The sequence below is a fragment of the Mustelus asterias genome, chromosome 3, assembly GCF_964213995.1.
Source record: "Mustelus asterias chromosome 3, sMusAst1.hap1.1, whole genome shotgun sequence".
NCBI lineage: Eukaryota > Metazoa > Chordata > Chondrichthyes > Carcharhiniformes > Triakidae > Mustelus > Mustelus asterias.
The window spans coordinates 148,593,147-148,613,584 of NC_135803.1; the positions used below are offsets into that span (position 1 = coordinate 148,593,147).

Sequence of the window (20,438 nt, forward strand, 5' to 3'; positions counted from 1 at the left end):
CTTAGAAGGTTGCGAATCTTTGGAATTCTCTACCTCAGGGGGCTATGGAAGCTATGTCATCGAGTGTGTTTCAAGTCGAGGTTAGCAGATTTCTAAATGCCAATGGCATAAAGGGATAGTGTGGGGAAAAAGGCACTGAAGTGGATGATCAACCATGATCATATTGAATGGCATACTCCTTCTCCTATTTTCCTCACAGTACAGGATCAGAATCTGCTGCTGCTCCTCAGTGACAGGAAGGGAAAGGCTACCAATCAGTTTTTTTGAATAGCCAACTAATAACAGCAGTGAAATAAAAGCTTTCTTCCCTGTAAAAAATCTGCAAGCTAAGAAATTAAGGGAAGAAATGTTAATTTCCTTTACCGATCAGCAAGAAATATTTTGCACTCAAACAGACTGGAGTACCACAAATGCTTCTGATGTTTTAAGGTTCACTGGATATTCCTTTGCAACTGAAAAAATTCTTTTGATTTTTGATATTGCAACAGTTGACAATAGATCTTGATAATTGCCCAACAAATGGCCTAGAGTGTTTTGGCTCATAAACATTCAGAATGTTAGATAATGTGAATTAGTAACAAGTGATTCAGTGTTTTCACTGTAAATCAAGATAAAATCAGCAGGTGGTGATGTCAAGTTATACAAGCCATGAGCTCGTTTTCAAATGTAAACACCATTAATTTTGTGACCTGCATGGCGGTGATTGCAGGCTCTATTATTCCACTGATTAATTTTGATCTAATCCACTGGTGCTCTTGCTTATTAGAATGTTTACTACAACACAATTGAAATAATTATTTGAGTTTGATGCTGCTCAATTTAGTCAGGTCACAATATTGTTCACAAAATGATTTAGAATTTTTAAGTACAAAGTACTTTCATTAAACCTTTACATAGGAATGCTTAAAGTAAAATGGGGGAGATGCATTTGCTAATGCTATACTAATACATGTGTTGATTATCACTTAAAATTGCATTGTAGGGCTACACTTATTTTAGTCACTATGTCCCTATCCTCTAAATTCTTTACCAATAGAATCCCTACAGGGCAGGAGGCGGCCATTTGGCCCATCGAGTCTGCACCGACCACAATTCCACCCAGGCCCTATCCCCATAATGTAATAGCGCTGCTTGGCTAGCTCACTCTACTCTTTCAGGAGTCTTAGTTTCTTAAAAAAGACCATCATTTACTGTATCTTCAGTTTATTTTGTCCACACAAACCTTTTCCCCTCATTTACTCTCCCCTCTTGCAGTGAGCTACATTACGTGCGATATGCTGCAATGGTGGTTAAAAAGTTAAAGAAAATCCTACCTCAGCTTCTTGATGATCATAATACATCTTTTTGATCTCAGGATCCCAGTCTATAGCAACTGTGGAATGTGCTGGAAAAAAAAATATTGCCGTATGAATTATAGAGTGAAAAAAATCAGCGAAATTAATTGAAGTATCAGGCCAGTTTGACTAGCCTAGTGTTTATACCACATTTAAAAATAAAATACTGTAAGTCACACTTATCACCTGTTTCCTGCAACTTGAATGGCAGGTTGCAATTCCTAAATGTGCAATTTAGGCCCAAAACTTTTATGTAACTAAGTATGGGCAAATTGAGTCAGAAGTTTATAAAATGGAAATTATAATCAAAATCAAATAACTCATTTTAAATGCACCAAATTTTCCCACAATCATGTTGTGCCTACATTAGCTACTTGAATTAAAGGCCAAATTTACATCCCTGATTTTTTTAAAAACACCAGAAGGGGATTGGGATTATGGGGGAGGGAGTGTGAAACAAAGGGAACTTGAATTCTTATTTCCAAGTCAGGATGGTGAGTGACTTGGAGAGGAAATTCCAGGTGGTGGTGTTACCAGGTATCAGATAGACAAAAGTAAAATGCTATTCTGGACAATTCTAGCGAATATCTTTTGATGTGGTAGGTAATGAGATTACTAAACAAGATCTATCCAATGGATGTAATTTAATTGGATTTTCAGAAGCCTCTGTCTGATATTTTAAGTCATGTCTTAACGGATTAAATTTAGGTGCATCTCCTTCGCGATATTAATGAGTTTGGGAAAGTTGTGAGGAGAAATTGTGTATGATCCGTGGGAAGAAGAGGCTTAAACAGTCTTTTTTTTGTTCCACAGATTTCATATCTTTGGTTCAGCACTGTCTTAAACTTTGAGTGGCTTACAGTTTAACTTGAGGAACGCCCCATCTTCTGTAAGAGAGCTGAAATCTGAGGTGCCATAGGCATTCACCATACTGAAGCTGAAGAGTTTCTTTTTACAGTTCTGCTTATTGCCTTTGGTGGTGCGTTTGGTGGGCCCATTTTCCATCTTCTCATTCTCATCAGCTGCAGAACCGTCAGACTGACTGTTTTCAGGTTCAGAGCTATTTTCCTCATTATCTCCCGTGACGTTTTGAAGATCCATCTCCTCCTCAGCTAAAGAATGCAAAATACAAAAATTAACAGATGGAAGTCTTAAAAGAAACAAATTCATAAAATTCAGTTGCTAACTGAAGTTTCAGCACATCGCTGTATCACTTAAAAACATTTGTCCTTTAAAGCTTTCATTCTCAATCAAATGCTTAATCAAAGAATCATTAGCTTTTAGTCTCAGAGGCAGGCAAAACTGTAACGGAAAAGTCTTTTAAAGAGATAATTCTTATGGGGGAGAAAGATATGTCAACAAAGCCAGAGTTCTCGAAGGAATGTTAAGATAAAGCAAAAAAAAGTGTGCATGACAACGGTCAGGTTTATTACAGAACCAGGCCAAATAAAGAGAGCTTGGGGGATGGTGGGGCAAATAGTGAAAAAGGTAAGTGAAAAGTATGAGAAGAAGCTGGCAGAAAATGAATCCAAAAGTCCTCTATAGGCATGTAAATAGTAAAAGAGTAGCAAGAGGAAGAGAGGGTTGATAAGGGACCAAGGGAGATTTATTTATGCAACGAGTTAAAAGGCATGGATAAGATACTAAATTTGTACTTTGCATCTGCCTTTACTGAAGAAGATGCTGCCATAATGAAACAGGAGGTAGTTAAGATGTTGGATGGGCTAAAACTTGATAAAGGAGGATTAGAAAGGCGGCAGTACACAAAGTTGAAAATCCACTGGGACCAGATAAGATGCATCTGAAGATGCTGCGGGAAACAAGGGAGGAAATTGAAGAGGCATTGGCCATAGTCTTCTAATCCTCCTTTACATTCAGGGTGATGCCAGAGAATTGCCAGTATTATACTCTTGTTCAAAAAAATAGGTGCACGAAAGAATAGGTGCATGCAATAGAGACCAGTCAGCTTAATTTTGGTTGGGAAAGCATTTAGAAACAATAGTTCAGGACAAAATCAATTGGACAAACTTGGATTAATTAAGGAATGCCAACACGGATTTGTTAAAGGCTTTTAAAAATTTTGTTTAGTTTTTAAAATGACATAACAGACAGATTTAATGGGGATTATGCAGTTTAATGGTATCCATGGACAAGAACAAGAGGTCACAGGTATAGGTTGAGAGACGGTAGATTTAAAACTGAGATGAGGAGGAACTACTTCTCGCAGAGGGTGGTGAATTTGTGGAACTCGCTGTCCCATAGCGCGGTGGAGTCTGAATCCATGAATGGTTTCAAGACGGAGATAGACATATTTCTAATTTTTAAAAAAAGGAAACAGGGATATGGGGAACAGTTGGGGAGGTGGATTTGAGACCAGGGAGAGATCATCCATGATCTGATTGAATGGCAGAGCAGGTTCAAAGGGCTGAATTTGCCTCCTCCTGCTCCGAAATCCTCAGTTCCTATGACATCCAAAAGGTATTTGCTTAAATGCAATGTAACAGGCCTTTTGACAAAGTTAAAGCCAATGGAATAAATCTGACAGTGGTAGCATGGATGCAAAGTTGGCTAAGTGATAGGAAACAGCAGAAGTGAATGGCTGTTTTGCAGATGGATGGAAGGCATACAGAACAAATTTCAAGTCAACTGGACAATGATGTGCAAGACATTATGCAAGAATGAGAACCAGGTTTTGCAACAAACCTTTGTAGAAAGTCAGACTTGCATTTATATAACTCCTTGTTTCCCAACCATCCATTTGCTGAATAAAATTTCTCACAATATAAAGTGTGAAACATTTAAGGAAAATGTTTAGGATTAAAGTATTCTGCACACTGGTAGAATGTTCTTCACCAGGGTATCTAATTTCACCTGTGCTAGGAAAGAATAGCAGGATGGGATAAGGACATGCAGGAATTACAGTTTCCCAATCAATGGATACTATCACAGGAAGAAACAGTAATCTATGAAAACAGATTTCACTATGCCAGCTCCACAAATTATATATCTGCTGATATTTCCTGCTTGTTACAAAATATATCTAGTTTAATATATAGTGCAACTGTACCTTCATCATTAATACCATTTAGCTCACTGGACAGGCCATTGTCTGTGCTCTGACTTCCAGAGCCATGACTTTCATACAATTCTTTGCACAGTTTCACATAACGGCTGAAACGAAAAATGGAATTAATGATAAGTTCACCGTATAAAAATGCTTTCATTTGATTCCCATTTAAAATCTGAATCAAAAACCAATCTCAATTTGAGCATGTTTACCTTCTGGACACTCGAGGCTTAACTTCATTGCAAATCACAGACGAGGTGCATCCACGTGAAAGCAATGTTTTATTTACTGAACGAAAACTTCCATATTTATAGCTCTCAAAATCAGTTTAACGGCGATTTAAAAGTAACAGCATAGAGCAGGCAAGCCCAAAGTCTTGGTGATAAGTCACAAGAGCACAAGAAATAGAAATAGACCATACGACCTGTGGAGCCTGCTCCACCATTCAATACGATCATGGCTCATCTTGGACCACTTTCCCACCCACTCCCATCTTAATTGATTCACTGAGACACCAAAAGTCCACCTATCCCAGTCTAGCTAACAATAGATCATCCACAACTCTCGGAGCAGAAAAGTCCAAAGGTTCACAACCCTTTGAGTGAAGAACTTTCTCATCTCTGTGCTAAATGATTGTCCTCTTATTCTGAGACTGCGTCCCAGTTTTCTAGATTACCTAGCCAGGGGAAACATCTACTCTGTCAAGCACCTTTAGAATCTTGTATATTTATTTCAATGATATTCTTAGCCAGCAAGCAGTTTTGCCAGTCTTAAACTGGATTAGTATATTAACAAATAAACAAGGGCAAAATATGTGGTCTGTTTTCTATTTCCAGATGTTAAACTTTAAAGAAGCACCAAGAGAGTTGAATGGCTACCATAACCCTCATTTGTAGTTTCTTCTTTGATTGAGGAAGGGGATTGATTTCTTTTAAAAAGAAATCCACTTGAACACTTCGCAATTTGGATCACAAAATTAATTGTAATTTTAAAAAAGTTTGATGAGACCTATGGCTTCATTGTAGTAATTAGAGACATGCGTATCCAATCGTAGTGATGCAGTAGATCATGGAAGTAAGCTAGTGACAAAGTAGCATTGCCACTAAGCTATGGGAGCCTGCCCAGTAGAGTTGCATTTGTTAATCTAATATTTGTCCCAAATTGTTCCGCCATTATCACTGACAGATCTCGAACCACCAACATGTTTCCCTAGTGTTATACAGGTAAATTCTCAGGATAAGGGGCCAATCTTTTAGGACTGAGATGAGAAGAAATTTCATCACCCAAAGGGCTGTGAATCTTTTAAAATTTTCTACCTCAGAGAATTGTGGATATTTCATTTTTGAATATACTTGAAGTTGAAGTAGGCAGATGTTTGGTCTTGCAGGGAATCAAGCAGTACGGGGAATGGGTGGGAAAGCGAAGTTTAAGCCAAAGATCAGCCACTGAATGGTAGCGTAGACTTGACAAGCCATATGGGCTATTCTTGCTCTTATTCTTATATACTTAATTTTGCTTTGTGAATGCTACATAGATGTGGACTAATGGTCACAAGCTGCACCTGTCATGGTGTCATAGGTTGAAACCCTTAAGATCAAGGACAAAGCATTGAATAAATAACAAATCATTTAGGTCACCAAATCCCTCCTTCCCTTCCTTGTGCACTCAACCCTCACTCTAACAATGCTTTATTTAGCCTGACCTTAGAATATCTGGACCTTTAGACCAGATATTAAGTGATGGCCCACTGTACATGCTTCACTAGCTCAAGTCAGCATTAAAAATTACTGAAGTAAAGAGGAACAAGGAGGTCCTGGCCTTCCTCAGCCAGTACAACCAAACAGATTATGCAGTCATTCATGTCATTGCAGTTGATAGGATCCTGCATAACAGTAGCTGCTGTTCAAAGTAATTAATTGCATGCATAGTGAGTGATCAAAATATTAAATGCATATTTCTTTCAAAATAGTCAAACATAGTCAGCTCTTCATCATTCAAACCTGGCCAAGATGTTTTCCAAGTGATATCTCTGTGGACTCAGCACTACACAAATCATTTTGATCCTCGGTATTTGATCAAGTAAATTTTCATAATGGCCTGACCCAGTTGTGATAGAAATGTTTGGAGGCTAGATGGCAAATTACACTCAATGTCTACTTAAAGAAATTTCAAGGATGTACCCAAGTTATATGAGCCCATGAAAATACCTTAGAGTTAATTATGTCCCAGTAATTTGCTTGTTAAAAATGGTAAATTTGAAATTCTCACAAATGTACACACAAGTAGAACCTTGGTTTCCGGCAACTCAATCAGTCAAATCCTGATTTTAATAAATGGGTTTATGGAAACCTTGCTGGTTTAAGGATAACACTCTGCATTTGCATTCAATTTTCTGTGAAATCTGAGAACTAGCAGTCTTACTCTTGACTAATCAAGTCCTCATTTGTGTCAGATATTTGGTTACTGTGGTGTTGTGATTACAGCCCAGTATGGAACTTGCAACGCAGAGGTGAAACAATTATAGCAATCTGCGAAACTGAGATCAGCAACTGGTGTTTTGTGGGCTAGCATCAGAAAAATGACCACGAAACGAGTTGGCTTGTTTTAAAAATAAAATGGTTCACTACAGAGAAAAGAACCTGCACCCCATCCCCCCGATCTGGTACACCAGATACACCAGTGACTGACTCTGAACAAACCATACAATCGACAGGGCTCAAACTGACGATAACAGCATTATCCACATACCTGGAACAATCTTTCAAGTAATAACTTATTTCACATTGTTTATTATGTAAATACCGTTGACTATTTCATTTTCCATGGCTGAGCGAACATGCAATTAATTGAACCCTTAAATGCCTGGACAACTTAACATTTTGGAAGGACGTGGAACTGCAATTTACCATGATAAAGAGGACAACAACAGGAACTGGAAACTTACCCATTTCTGATTCATTTGTGAATGTGTAAGACACCAGACACTTAGACAATTGTGAAGAGAGCTGTAACAATGGTCAGTTATTTTAAAAGGTGGCCATTACAAAGAGCTTTTAACAAGACAACCACAAATTTGGCAGCAAAAGTAAGACACTGCTGTTCAAGTAAGTGTGTAAAAACAAACTTTGCTGAAATAAGCACTTGAAATTCTTTTTCCTCCCAATAAGATGAAAGTGGTAAACTTACGAAATTCGTGCAAGGACTAGTTCGTACAGGTTATCCAGAGTAACATTATCCCTGGGAACAGAGATCAATAGAGGTTGACCAAATAGAATAGTGCCAGGAGGTGTACTCGAGGAACGCATCCTTTTCTCGCGGAAGTAAACTGGTAGATTGATGCATTTGGAACTGTCAGAGTCTTCCTCTCTAAGACCTGGGACCTCATAACTGTAAAACAAAGGAGTTGGTCAGCAGCTGCATAAAAATAAACTTTATGTAGAAATTTTTAAAATGTTAACTGTTCCAGAACATCATTTTGAGGCAGAATTGGCAAGATTGAGGCTTGATTCTTCCCTCACCCCCTCAATTCAGTATGTTGAGGTATTACAGCAAGAGGTTGTCTGTAGGCTACTCAAATTTGCTAATCTGCTGTGGGAGCAGACTGTCCATTCTCTCATACTTTGGGGGATGCCTTATAAACAGGAGGAGTGGGGGGAAGCATTGAACATTAGACTCTCTCCCATTGGATCCATAAAAAGGCCCTGCCCAAAAGTCTCAATTCACAATAATTTGATTTGATTTATTATTGTCACATGTATTAACAGTGAAAAGTATTGTTTCTTGCACGCTATACAGACTATCACTGGTCGCATGTCACCTAAATAATCACATCTGTGCTCAAATGACACTACTCAATTAAGGGCACTAGGTAGCAATCAGGAACAACCAACCCGTGATTATTTTGCTTCCAGCTGAAATGGCCAACTGAGCACTGATTTTTCCTCAAATTTCAAGTTCACTGATTCGCATGGCTCAATATCACATTAAATTCACTAGGTAACCTACCAATGAATTTAGCAAATATCCTTCACAAAATAATTTTAAAACAATTATGTTTTTACCAATTAAAATGAATGAACTTTCTTTTGTGACTTGAATTTTAAAGCATTTTCCACAAAGATCCAGGCCAATGTTTCCTCTAGGCTGCACGGCCCACAGCAATAAACAGGCTGTGCACAAAGAAAAATTAGAAGGAAACTGAAGTCATAGTCATGGAGTCCGAGATTTACAGCACAGAAAGAGTCCATTCAACCCATTGTGCCTGCTCCAGGATCAAACACCTGTCCGTTCTAATCCCTTTTCCAGCACTTTGTCCATGTTTGTGCATGTTATGGCATTTCAAGTGCTCTTCTAAATGCTTCTCAACTGTTGTGAGGGTTCCTGCCTCTACCACCCTTACAGGCAGAGAGGTCCAGATTACTACCACCTGCTGGGTGAAAAAACTTGTCCTTAATCCCTTCCAAATCTCCTGTTCCCTACCCTAAATCAAATCCTGGTTACTGACATTTCTATCTATATCCCACATAATTTTGTACATCTCAATGAGATCCCCCCTCAGTCTTCTCTGGTCCAAGGAAAATAACCCCAGCCTATCCTGCCTCTATTCATAGCTGAAATGATCTAGCGACATCTTGGGTGAATCTCCTCTGCATCCTTTCTAGTGTAATCACATCCTTCTTTTCATGTGATCAGAACTGTACACAGTACTCCCGCTGAGGCCTAACCAGCATTTTACACAGCTCCATCATAACCTCCCTGCTCTTATATTCTATGCCTCGGTTAATAAAGGCAAATTTCCCATTTGCCTTCCTAACCACCTGAACTACCTGTTCTGCTGCCTTCAATGATCTTTGGATATGCAGCCCAAGGTTCCTCTGGTCCTCTGTATTTCCTAGCATCTTACCGTTCATTGTGTATTCCCTTGCCTTGTTAGTCCTCCCAAAATGCATCACCTCACACTCTTCAACATTAAATTCAATATGCCACTGTCCTGCCCATCTGACCAGCCTGTCTATATCATCCTGTAGTCCAAGGCTTTCCTTCTTGCTATTTAGCACACCACCAATTTTGGTGTCATCTATGAACTTCCTGACCATATACCCACATTCATGTCTAGATCATTAATGTACATCAAAAACAGCAAGGGACCCAGCACCAAACCCAGTGGTACACCACTGGACAAAGGCTTCCAGTCACAAAAAACAACCTTTGACCATTACCTCTGCCACTAAACCAAATTGCATCCAATTTGCCAAATGGCTCTGGATCCCATGGGCTCTGACCTTCTTGATCAGTCTCCCATGTGGGATCTTATCAAAAGCCTTACTGAAGTCCAAGACTACATTAATTGCACTATCTTCATTTACAAACCTAGTCACCTCCTCAAAAAATCCAATCAAATTTGTTAAGATATGATCTCTCCCTGACAAAGCTGTGTTGACTATCCCTGATTAATCCTTGCCTTTCCAAGTGAAGATTAATTCTGTCCAATAACTTCCCTACCACCGGTGTTAGGCTCACTGGCCTGCACTTACCTGTTCTTTCCCCCCTACTTCCCTTCTTGAATAATGGCACCACATTAGCTGTCCTCCAGTCCTCTGGCATCTTTCCTGTGATGTGGAGATGCCGGCATTGGGCTGGGGTAAACACAGTAAGAAGTTTAACACCACCAGGTTAAAGTCCAACAGGTTTATTTGGTAGCAAAAGCAACACAAGCTTTCGGAGCCTTAAGCCCCTTCTTCTTCTTCTCACCTGAAGGGGCTTAAGGCTCCGAAAGCTTGTGTGGCTTTTGCTACCAAATAAACCTGTTGGACTTTAACCTGGTGTTGTTGGACTTTAACCTGGTGTTGTTAAACTTCTTACTGTATCTCTCCTGTGCCCAGAGAGGATTTGAAAATTAGCATCAGAGCCCCCGCAAAGTTCTCCCTTGCCTCACACAGCAGCTTAGGATATATCTCATCTAGGCCTGGGGGTTTATCCACTTCTAAAACAACTAAATCTGCTAACACCTCCTCCCTCTCAGTGCTAATCTGTTCAATTATATGACAGTCCCCCTCCCTTTCTATACCTACATATCCTTCTCCATAGTGAACACAAATGCAAAACACTCATTTAATACCTCATCTATGTCTTTATCTCCACACACCGGTTGCCACTAATGGACCTTACTCTTTCTCCGATTACCCTCTTGTCCTTAATATAAAAACCTTGGGATTTTCCTTTAAACACTGGCGGGCAAAATATTCATGCCCTCACTCCACTCTCCTAATTTCTTTAAGTCCCCCCCTGCACTTTCTATACTCCTCTAACGCATCCACTGTTTCGAGCCCCTGATTCTGACATAAGCCTCCCTTTTATTCCATATCAAATCCTGCGTATCCCTTGACATCGAGGGTTCTCTGGACTTGTTGGACCCACCTTTTACCTTTGCAGGAAATGTTGGCATTGTACTCTTATTACCTTTTTGAATGACTCTCACTGCACTGATGTGGATTTTCATACAAGTCGCTGCTCTCAGTCCTCTTTGGGCAGATCAAGTCTTATCCTATTAAAATCGGCCTTCCCCCAAATACAGAAACCTTATTTCTGGTCAATCTTTGTCCTTTTCCATAACTCCCTAAAATATTACTGACTTATGGTCACTATCACCAAAATGCTCCCACTGACACCTGTACTGCCTACCTGGCTTCATTCCTTAAAATTTGATCAAGTACTGGCACCTCTCTTGTAGGACTTTCTACATGCTGGCATAAAGAGCTCTCCTGGATGCACTTTCAAAAACTCTGCCCGCTCTAAGCCTTTCATACTTTGCCTATCCCAATTAATATTGGGGAAGTTGAAAACCCCTACTATTCCCTACCCTATAATTTTTATACTTTTCTAAGATTTGTCTACATATCTGCTCTTAGTCCCAGCAAAGTGAATGCCCCCTTTTTGTTTTTAGGTTCCACCCATATGGCCTCAATTGAGGAGCCTGCCAAGATATCATCACTCCTTACTGCAGTAATTGACTCCATGATCAAGACGGCAACATCACCTCCTCTTCTGCAACCACCACCAACCTGTCTCACCTGAAAATTCCATACCCCGGAATAGTGAGCTGCCAGTCCTGCCCCTCCTTCAACCATGTCTCTTTGATAGCAAACAAGCACCATTAAAAATAGAAGATTGAGAATGGAAGCAGATGGCTTTTATACTCACACAAAAATATCGTCCCTATCCATAATGTGGTTCAAGGCTTCATCTTGCCGGTAGGTTTTGTGGAACCGATGATTATAAACATCAGCTACTAGCATCTGAAAGAAATATAAAGTAATTACACATTATTTCACAGCTTCAAAACAATTGCCTTATGAAATTTCATACATCTCCACTGAGACAATGGGAATTGACGCAAGTGATGAGTCTCAAGTTTATTTTTATTCATCCGTGGGACATGGGCACCGCTGGCTGACCAGCATTTGTTACTCATCCCTAGTTGCCCTTGAGAAGGTGGTGGTAAGCTGGCTTCTTGAATTGCTGCAGTCCACATGCTGTGGGTTGACCCACAATGCCATTAGGGAGGGAATTCAGGATTTTGATCCAGCGACTGTGAAGGAACGGCGATATATTTCCACGTCTTGGAGTGCGCTGATTTTAGTACTTGGAGAATGCCGATTTTTAATATTGCAGATGTTTGGATAAATGTTAGCACGGGTGAGTAACACATTCAGTTAGTTTTGATTCCCTTTAACTGCCAACTGAGATGGATTACTTGCTGGAACATTCTTCCCCTCAAATTAATTTTCTGGTTCCAATGAAGGCAGTGAGGCAACAATCCTTGATGGGTTGCAATCCACAGCACCAGCAATACTCCTCCAATTAGTGACTTCATGCAAGAATCCAAGTGTTGAATGTCACCAACTATCTGTAGGGGCCATCACAACTATGTCCAACCCACTATTCACCCCAATGATTGCACAAGCACAATTATTTGTTAAACAAGCACAGCATTTAGTAATCATAAGTGAGAGACCCGACAGCCTCCGCCACAACCATCTGCCCACCCCAAAACACTTTTGTATAGAATAGAATTTCCAGGTCTGAGGCATTCAAGTCAGGCGATCTTGACCTATACAAGAAATCCAGATACGATCTAGAGATCTATCAAAGATGCTAAAGGGCAGTACCAGACCAAGCTAGAGTCCCAGACTAACCACATGGACTCCCATCGACTATGGCAATGTCTGCAAGACATAACAGGCTAGAAGATGAAGGCGTGCTGAATCGCTGGCACCAATGCACCCGCCCCCGATGAGCTCAACGCATTCTATGCCCGTTTTGAGCAAGAGGCCAGCGAGAACACGCCTTCCACCTGGAAGCCTCAGCTGAACTGGTATGAGGGGTCATCATCATCAGATCAGCCTTCTCGAAAGTCAGCCCACGGAAAGTGACTGGCCTGGATGGCATATCCGGCCGAGTACTCAGATCCTGCGCGGACCAGGGGTATTCGCAGACATCTTTAACCTCTCTTTACACCAATCTGAAGTCCCTTTCTGCTTCAAGATGACGATCATCATCCCTGTATCAAAGACAAGCCAGGCAGTGTACCTTAATGACAATCGCATGGTGGCCCTGACACCCATCATTATAAGAACATAAGAATTAGGAGCAGGAGTAGGCCATCTGGCCCCTCGAGCCTGCTCCGCCATTCAGTAAGATCATGGCTGATCTTTTCGTGGACTCAGCTCCATTTATCCACCCGCTCACCATAACCATTATGGTTATAGTCACCATTATGAAGTGCTATGAAAGGTTAGTCATGGCACATATCAATTCCGGCTTCCCAGACTGCCTGGATCCACGACAGGTCGCCAATCGCCACAACAGGCCCACGTCAGACGCCATCTCCCTGGCTCTACACTCAACCATGGAACACCTGGATAACAAACATACTTATGCCAGCCTCCTATTTATTGACTACAGCTCAGCCTTCAAAACCATTATTCCTATGAAACCCATCTCCAAACTCCGTGGCCTGGAGCTCGGCTCCTCCTTCTGCAACTGGATCCTAGGCTTCCTAACCCACAGACCGCAATTAGTAAGGATAGACAACACCTCCTCCACAATCATCCTCAACCCACAAGGCTGTGTCTCAGCCCCTTACTATATTCCTTATGCACCTATGACTGTGGCCAAATTTCCCTCCAACTCGATTTTCAAGTTTGCTGATGACACGGATAAGTGTGTAGTGATCCATTTTGGCAGATCCAATGGGATGGAGCAGCAGTATAAAATGAAGGGTACCATTCTTAGCAGTGTAGAGGATCAGAAGGACCTTGGGGTCCGGGTCCATAGGACTCTTAAATCGGCCTCGCAGGTGGAGGATGCGGTCAAGAAGGAGTATGGCGTACTAGCCTTCATTAATCGAGGGATTGAGTTTAGGAGTCGGGAGATAATGCTGCAGCTTTATAGGACCCTGGTTAGACCCCACTTGGAGTACTGCGCGCAGTTCTGGTCACCTCATTACAGGAAAGATGTTGAAGCCATTGAAAGGGTGCAGAGGAGATTTACAAGGATGTTGCCTGGATTGGGGGGCATGCCTTATGAGGATAGGTTGAGGGAGCTTGGTCTCTTCTCCCTGGAGAGACGAAGGATGAGAGGTGACCTGATAGAGGTTTACAAGATGTTGAGGGGTCTGGATAGGGTGGACTCTCAGAGGCTATTTCCAAGGGCTGAAATGGTTGCTACGAGAGGACACAGGTTTAAGGTGCTGGGGGGTAGGTACAGGGGGGATGTCAGGGGTAAGTTTTTCACTCAGAGGGTGGTGGGTGAGTGGAATCGGCTGACGTCGGTGGTGGTGGAGGCAAACTCGTTGGGGTCTTTTAAGAGACTTCTGGATGAGTACATGGGATTTAATGGGATTGAGGGCTATAGATAGGCCTAGAGGTGGGGATGTGATCGGCGCAACTTGTGGGCCGAAGGGCCTGTTTGTGCTGTGACTTTCTATGTTCTATGTTCTACACCATCGTAGTAAGTTGGCTCTTAAACAATGAAGAGAAGGGAGTACAGGATAGAGAATAGAGAACCTGGTCAACTGGTGCATTGACAATAATCTCTCCTTCAATGTCAGCAAAGCGAAAGAGAAAGTCATCGACTTCAGTAAGCATAGTGGAGGACATGCCCCTGTCGACATCAACGGGAATGAAGTGGAAATGGTCTTACTTCTTGAATGATGTTTAGGATTCATAAAAGATCTCAAATTTTACAGCTACCAAAAAAAGTTGTGCTGACAGGTTAAAAAAGCTTCAAATATCTTTTTATCGAGCTTTGAAAATGGGCTATTTTATATCGGCCAGTCTGATGTAACACTACACACGAAAACACATCAACACATTGAAATTGAATTGGAAATTCTTAGAAATCTAAGGATTCTGTTTTTCCTGTTTTGTTTTTTCCTATTTCTGTTTTTTCCATTCATACCTCCATGGGCCACATTTCACTTATCCAGAAAGCTTAGATGCAGGTTGGCCAAGTCAAGATTTAAGGAACCCCAGGAGTACATTTACTATTATCATTGAACAATTGACAAGAGAAGCTCGAGATTTCACCAAATGGACAGTTAAGTACTAGGGATCTGATTAAGAGCATGGAAAGCAGAACATTCCAACACAACAGATCTTGAATATTCCTAGTTCACTCTCAAACTTCAGCAAATTGAAAATATGCTGCAGTCTAACTTTTTTGACTGTTTAGTTAGAAAAGTAGATGCTAATTCCAGAAGCACGCTTGCTTAAGCTACATAAAGAAAAACAATGCCAAATCTGCAGCTTTCAACTTGTGTAGCATTATTTTCTGCAGCTTTGCATCCAAATTTACAAAGTCAAGGTTACAACAGTGGAACCCCATCCCGAAAATCTTTGAGTTCAGGATTTTGACCCAGCAACAGTGAAGGAACAGAGATATAGTTCCAACTCAGGATGGTGTGTGACTTTGTCCTTTGAGGTGGCAGCAGCCTTGAGTTTAGAAGGAAGAAACAGTTTTAATGTTTTAAGGACATTTCTTCAGTCAACTCAGTTTCTCTCTCCATGGATGCTGTAGGCTGAACATTTCTGTTTTTATTTCAGATTTGCAGCATCTACAGCACTGTGATTTTATTTTATTTCATGGATGTTGGCAATTCTCTCATCTTTAAGTCACAATTCCTTCTGCAGATGGATGCAAGTAGTGAGTGTTAACAGGTCATTTAATGCAAGTCCTCATCATCATCATCACAAAACTCAATCATGTGAGGCCGACTGAGACATAATTTCAAGGTGGCATCACTAAAAGGTAAGGTGGAACAGGAACAGAGTCCTAAATACTTTCCTGTTATTGAAATATCAGTTATAGAAGCAAAACCATCACAAACAGGAAATATCCCAAGTGTTCAGACTGCGATTCTAGCTCCAGGTCAGATCAGTCAGGTATTATGAGAACTCAGTGACAGAATGCACCAGCATGCACATAAACGCAGAAAAACACTCATTCGAAAATGAATACACAAATTCTAATGTTAAATTTCAGTCATGACTGGAATGATTTACCTTTTCTGCAGCAACTCCTGAGATTTGATAAAGGGCTGTACACAGGTCAGAGATTGCACCCATCTTTGGAACCACAATTCTATACTGTAAAATAAGGTCATTATTAATAGGTCACAGAAGAATTTGCTAAAAATAAAATCATTTATTTAGAGAGAGCAGGAAATGGCATTTTTTCAGCAACATACCTTGTCTGTGTGACCAGTAAGCATAGAAGTGGGTTGCAAATAACTTATATAAATAAGCAATAATAAATAAATAACTTGCTTAAATAAGCAGTTCCCTTACTTTGTGTTCAAAGTTTAAACAGAATTACTCCCCAACCACACGAATTGTTCAAATTAATATTGTTAGCAACTTTCAAAAATTAATAGTTCTGTTAGCGACTTTCAAAGGACCAATATTGATGACAACACTGATCCACCTGGTACATAGCGGCACTTAGAATTGGAAATTTACACCCCCCAGGGCAATGAATAAATTAAAAAAAGGAGGGGGGGGGGGCAGGGAGGAGTGAATTTGGCTTGTCATGTTTGTGCTGGAACACTGCTAAAGTAACCCAAAATTAACTCCACTGTCCAGGACTCTATTTGCCCATTTTACAAAATCTTTCATGGGATGTGGGCACCACTGGCGAGGTGAGCATTTCTTATTGCCCATTCTTAATTGCCTTTGAGAAGATAGTGGTAAAGCCACCTTCTTGAACTGCTGCAGTGCAGTGTAGGTACACTCCCAGTGCTGTTAAGAAGGGAATTACAGGATTTTGATCCAATGACAGTGAAGCAACATGATAGAGTTCCAAGTTAGTATCGAGTGTGGGGCTTGGAAGTGCTTACTTCTTCCCCTGCTTCGGATCTTTCTAATTTTCTCTTGAAAGATGCCACGGTTTCTGTTTCAAGGATTCATACGCCAATAAAAGATTTCTTCTGACCAGTTGCTTTCACAAATTTAAAATCTATCATTCCTCATCACTGAATCTTCGATTCAAGGAATTGGTCTTTCACATTCAAAACCAGTCATGATTTTTAAAACGTCCAAACTTGTCTTCGCCTTGTTTGCTTCGGTGGAAATATTCTCAGTATTTCAAAAATCTCCTCCTAACCATTATTTCTTATCCCTACTGTGATCACCATGCATTTGTTTATTGCAGAGAACCTGATCTTACCTGGGTTGGCCTAGACGAGTCTGCCCGTACAAGAAAGATTTCCATTGTGCGGTCTTTCTTCATAGGTAATGGAAGAGTTAAGTAACAGAAAGGGTCAAATGTCACAGAAATTTTTGAACATTCGGGACAAACCAGGGTGGATTTAAAAAGCCCATGGAAGATGTCCACAATGATGGAGTTGTTTCTTAACCTGTGGTTTTCCCATGCTTCTTTAGCCACTACCTACAACAAGAAACAAGATGAAGAACCCACATTATTACAGGCCTTATTACATGTTAAGGATGTCCCAAAGCACTTCACAACCAATAATTACTGATTGCTACGTCAGCAAATCAATAGCCAATTTGAACACTATGTCTCACAAACAGATGAAAGCAAATCCAGTTCTGGTGGTGATACCTTAATTGACCAGGGCAGTACAACCTCCTGCTCTTTTTCGAATAGCTATCTGAACAGCCAGGCAGTAACTCAGTTTAACCCCACAACTGAACGATTGCACTTCAGACAGCATAGCATTGTGAGAAAGTGCCAGCCTCAATAATGTACTCAATCGGGGCTTTGAATCTTTATCCTTTTGAGCCAGAGGTGAGAACACCAATCCAGTTATATTATAGATGAACATGCAAGAACATCTTTTTTGCTACAACCCAGTCAAGAGTGCTGACAACAGACCTACTCCCAGCAATTTTTGAACCAACCAGTGTAAGAGAATGGAACAAGCATTCTGTTGCTTTATTTTTTAAAATCATAGAATGATGGAGCTTTTAGTGATAGTATGCATAAGATCAAACTAGTTTGCAAATTATCACGAGATGTAAGGGGACATGTCAAATGTAACTAAACTGTTGATAAAAACATGCAAAGAAAACAGTTGGACAACAGAGGTATGAATTAGTAAAATAGATGTCACTTAGTCAAGTGATTGTATTTTCCATAAGGCTTTCATGGATTAATTTTAATAATTAAGCACAGGAGCCAAAGAAAAGAAACATCTCAGCTTGTATGGACGGATGCAATGCTGGCTGGAGTCTAAAACTCGCTCAGTAAAGAAGGTGAAAAAGAGCAAGTAGACAATGCCTGCTAAGCTGGCCAGGTGAAACGATCAGTTTAGAATTGTAAATTATTGCCTAGACATCGTCATGTTAATTTCTGCTGCATGCCAAAAGGTTTTGCTGCAACTAATTGGTGATCAAGTTTTAATCCTTGAAAATATGATATCAGGGAGTACTTCAGTGCGTATGACATTTACTGTCCAGGTATTCCTCCCACCTGCTTGAAAGATCATGTTTAATGGATCATAGTCAATATATTTCCAAACAATGATCATGAGGGGAAAATTGAATATTCATTCTACAAAAGTAATTCAACGGATGTGAAATGTTTTGGAACAGCTCAAGGACGTGAAAGGTACAAGTAACAAAATATGCTTTACTCAGAATGTTCACGATGCAAGGAGATTTGAATTATTTAAAGCAGCCATACCCACCTCATCTTCCCTACCATTGGCATCTTTAAGTTCCAAGTAGGGCTTTTTCTTCACGCGATTTAAATCTTCATGTAGACCATCTAAAAGAAATGCAAGCAGCTCTTGAGAATCCTGTTGCTGGTATCCTGAAAACTGGGGAGCAAAACACCCAACCTGCGTCTGGAGAAATAAAAAAATTCATACTTAACTGAATTATGTAGTTTTAAACTTGAACTTTATTTAAAAACGCTTATAATCAAACATTTTATAAGTAATTTCAATTATTCCAGTAAGAACTCCCTAAAGTTACAGCAAGCATTTCACCAGAAACTCTTTTGTTCCGGACAGCTCAAAAACTTAAAATATTCACAGGAAACAAGGACAAAATTGGTTAATTAATACCTAATTCCAAATCATACAACTCAACTCTGAAAATGATAAAGCAGATTTGAGAGAGGACAAAGAATGCAAAATATAGTATAAGACCCTAATTTACACTCCCGCATTTTAGTTAGTTTAGTATCATAGCAACATCTTAAAGCCCATCATTGCTTTTCTTGAGTTCTTTTGAGGTCAGATGGATGGTTAGTTTGGAGGCTCTTGTGGGAGAAACAAGATAACGCAGCATAACACTGAGGACAGACGTACTTCTTCAGAAAACACAAAATAAGATTTATGTATTTTTGGTGGTGAATTATGAGCTGCAAAAAGTATCTTGGGGCAAAGAGATAAATGAATGCTGTCTCAACTCTTATCTGGTGTTTGCTCTTGTATTACTAGAGTAATATCTCAACGACAGAATTTTCCCATCCCGTCCGCCACGGGAATTGTAGTGGGTGGGACATGGACCATGCAGAAGTATGCTGACCTTGGGTGGGATTTTCCGGCCTTTGGGCAAGTGAGGCTGGAAATACCACCCTACATTTTTTTTTAAAGCTAGAAAGTTCTGAAATGTCACCACTGGATCGAAATATTAGTGGTTCATTGGAGATTTAATCAGTTCCACCAGTGCTGAGGCTTTGAATAACTTTTGCATCTGATACTATTGCTTTGCTTGACAACAGAAGTTAAGGATGCCTTTCTTCCTCTTCTCAGTCTGCAGATTTAGTTTTTTTGCATCAGCACTTTCTTCCTTGCTGAAGGATACAGATTACATCCAACTTGTTTGTCCTGTCAATCCTGCTCTTGCTCTGACCTTCAAGCTGAAGGTGAGTTTCAAAAGGAAGACTGATGATTTGAAAATAGGGTGAATCAGAAATACACAGCAATTTCTTCTTGTAAGGTAGCTATCATTATAATGCTGCCCTTATAAACCAGATTACATTTTAAAAAGGTTTAATTCTGACATGCTGTGCTGCTTGTTTCCTTTCATTAATAGTAGCCTCTAACCTGAGATCAGATGCCTTTTCATTTAACTTCACATTTATTTTCCTGGAAGAACTGACTTCTCCCATTACAAAGCCTTTGTCAACAAGTCCATCTGACTGACAAATTATATTTCGGTTGGCACAATCATATTCCAATGGTATACGATTGAATCATGAGCATAGATTCTTTGCATTCAAAAACAAAGCATTGGTTAATTTGCTACAGCCTCCTCAATCAGAAAGTTGTGCAATAAATTTGACTATGTGAAAGAGGAAATAGAAATCCATATGCTGGGTTTAACACTCATGATGTTAAAAGTAGGAATCAAGGCAATTAAAAAGCTCTTCCAAAAGCTACTGGCCTGCATGGAATGCCTTTCTACGAGTTTGGTATGGCATGGAAACAGGTGGAAACAACACAACACAACAAGCCTGCCTTCTGTTAGATGGACAGATACACAATCAGAAGCCACTCTTAT

At 40.2% G+C, this 20,438-nt stretch overlaps 1 protein-coding gene across 7 annotated transcripts in view; it reads right to left on the reverse strand.

The window, feature by feature from the left end:
* usp4 (ubiquitin specific peptidase 4 (proto-oncogene)) overlaps window positions 1-20,438 on the reverse strand; it is an 82,512-nt gene that overhangs the window by 25,941 nt on the left and 36,133 nt on the right. For all 7 annotated transcript variants that reach the window (XR_013497485.1, XR_013497484.1, XR_013497486.1 and 4 more), the window contains 8 exons: window positions 18,614-18,772; window positions 17,128-17,349; window positions 15,966-16,049; window positions 11,602-11,696; window positions 7,588-7,788; window positions 4,402-4,505; window positions 2,195-2,446; window positions 1,314-1,384 (listed from right to left, as the gene is read on the reverse strand). Coding sequence is in view for 3 of the 7 variants with exons in the window: in XM_078209890.1 (XP_078066016.1) it covers window positions 1,314-1,384; window positions 2,195-2,446; window positions 4,402-4,505; window positions 7,588-7,788; window positions 11,602-11,696; window positions 15,966-16,049; window positions 17,128-17,349; window positions 18,614-18,772 (1,188 nt within the window). In the remaining 4 variants the exon portion in view is untranslated. The remainder of the gene's footprint in view (window positions 1-1,313; window positions 1,385-2,194; window positions 2,447-4,401; window positions 4,506-7,587; window positions 7,789-11,601; window positions 11,697-15,965; window positions 16,050-17,127; window positions 17,350-18,613; window positions 18,773-20,438) is intronic.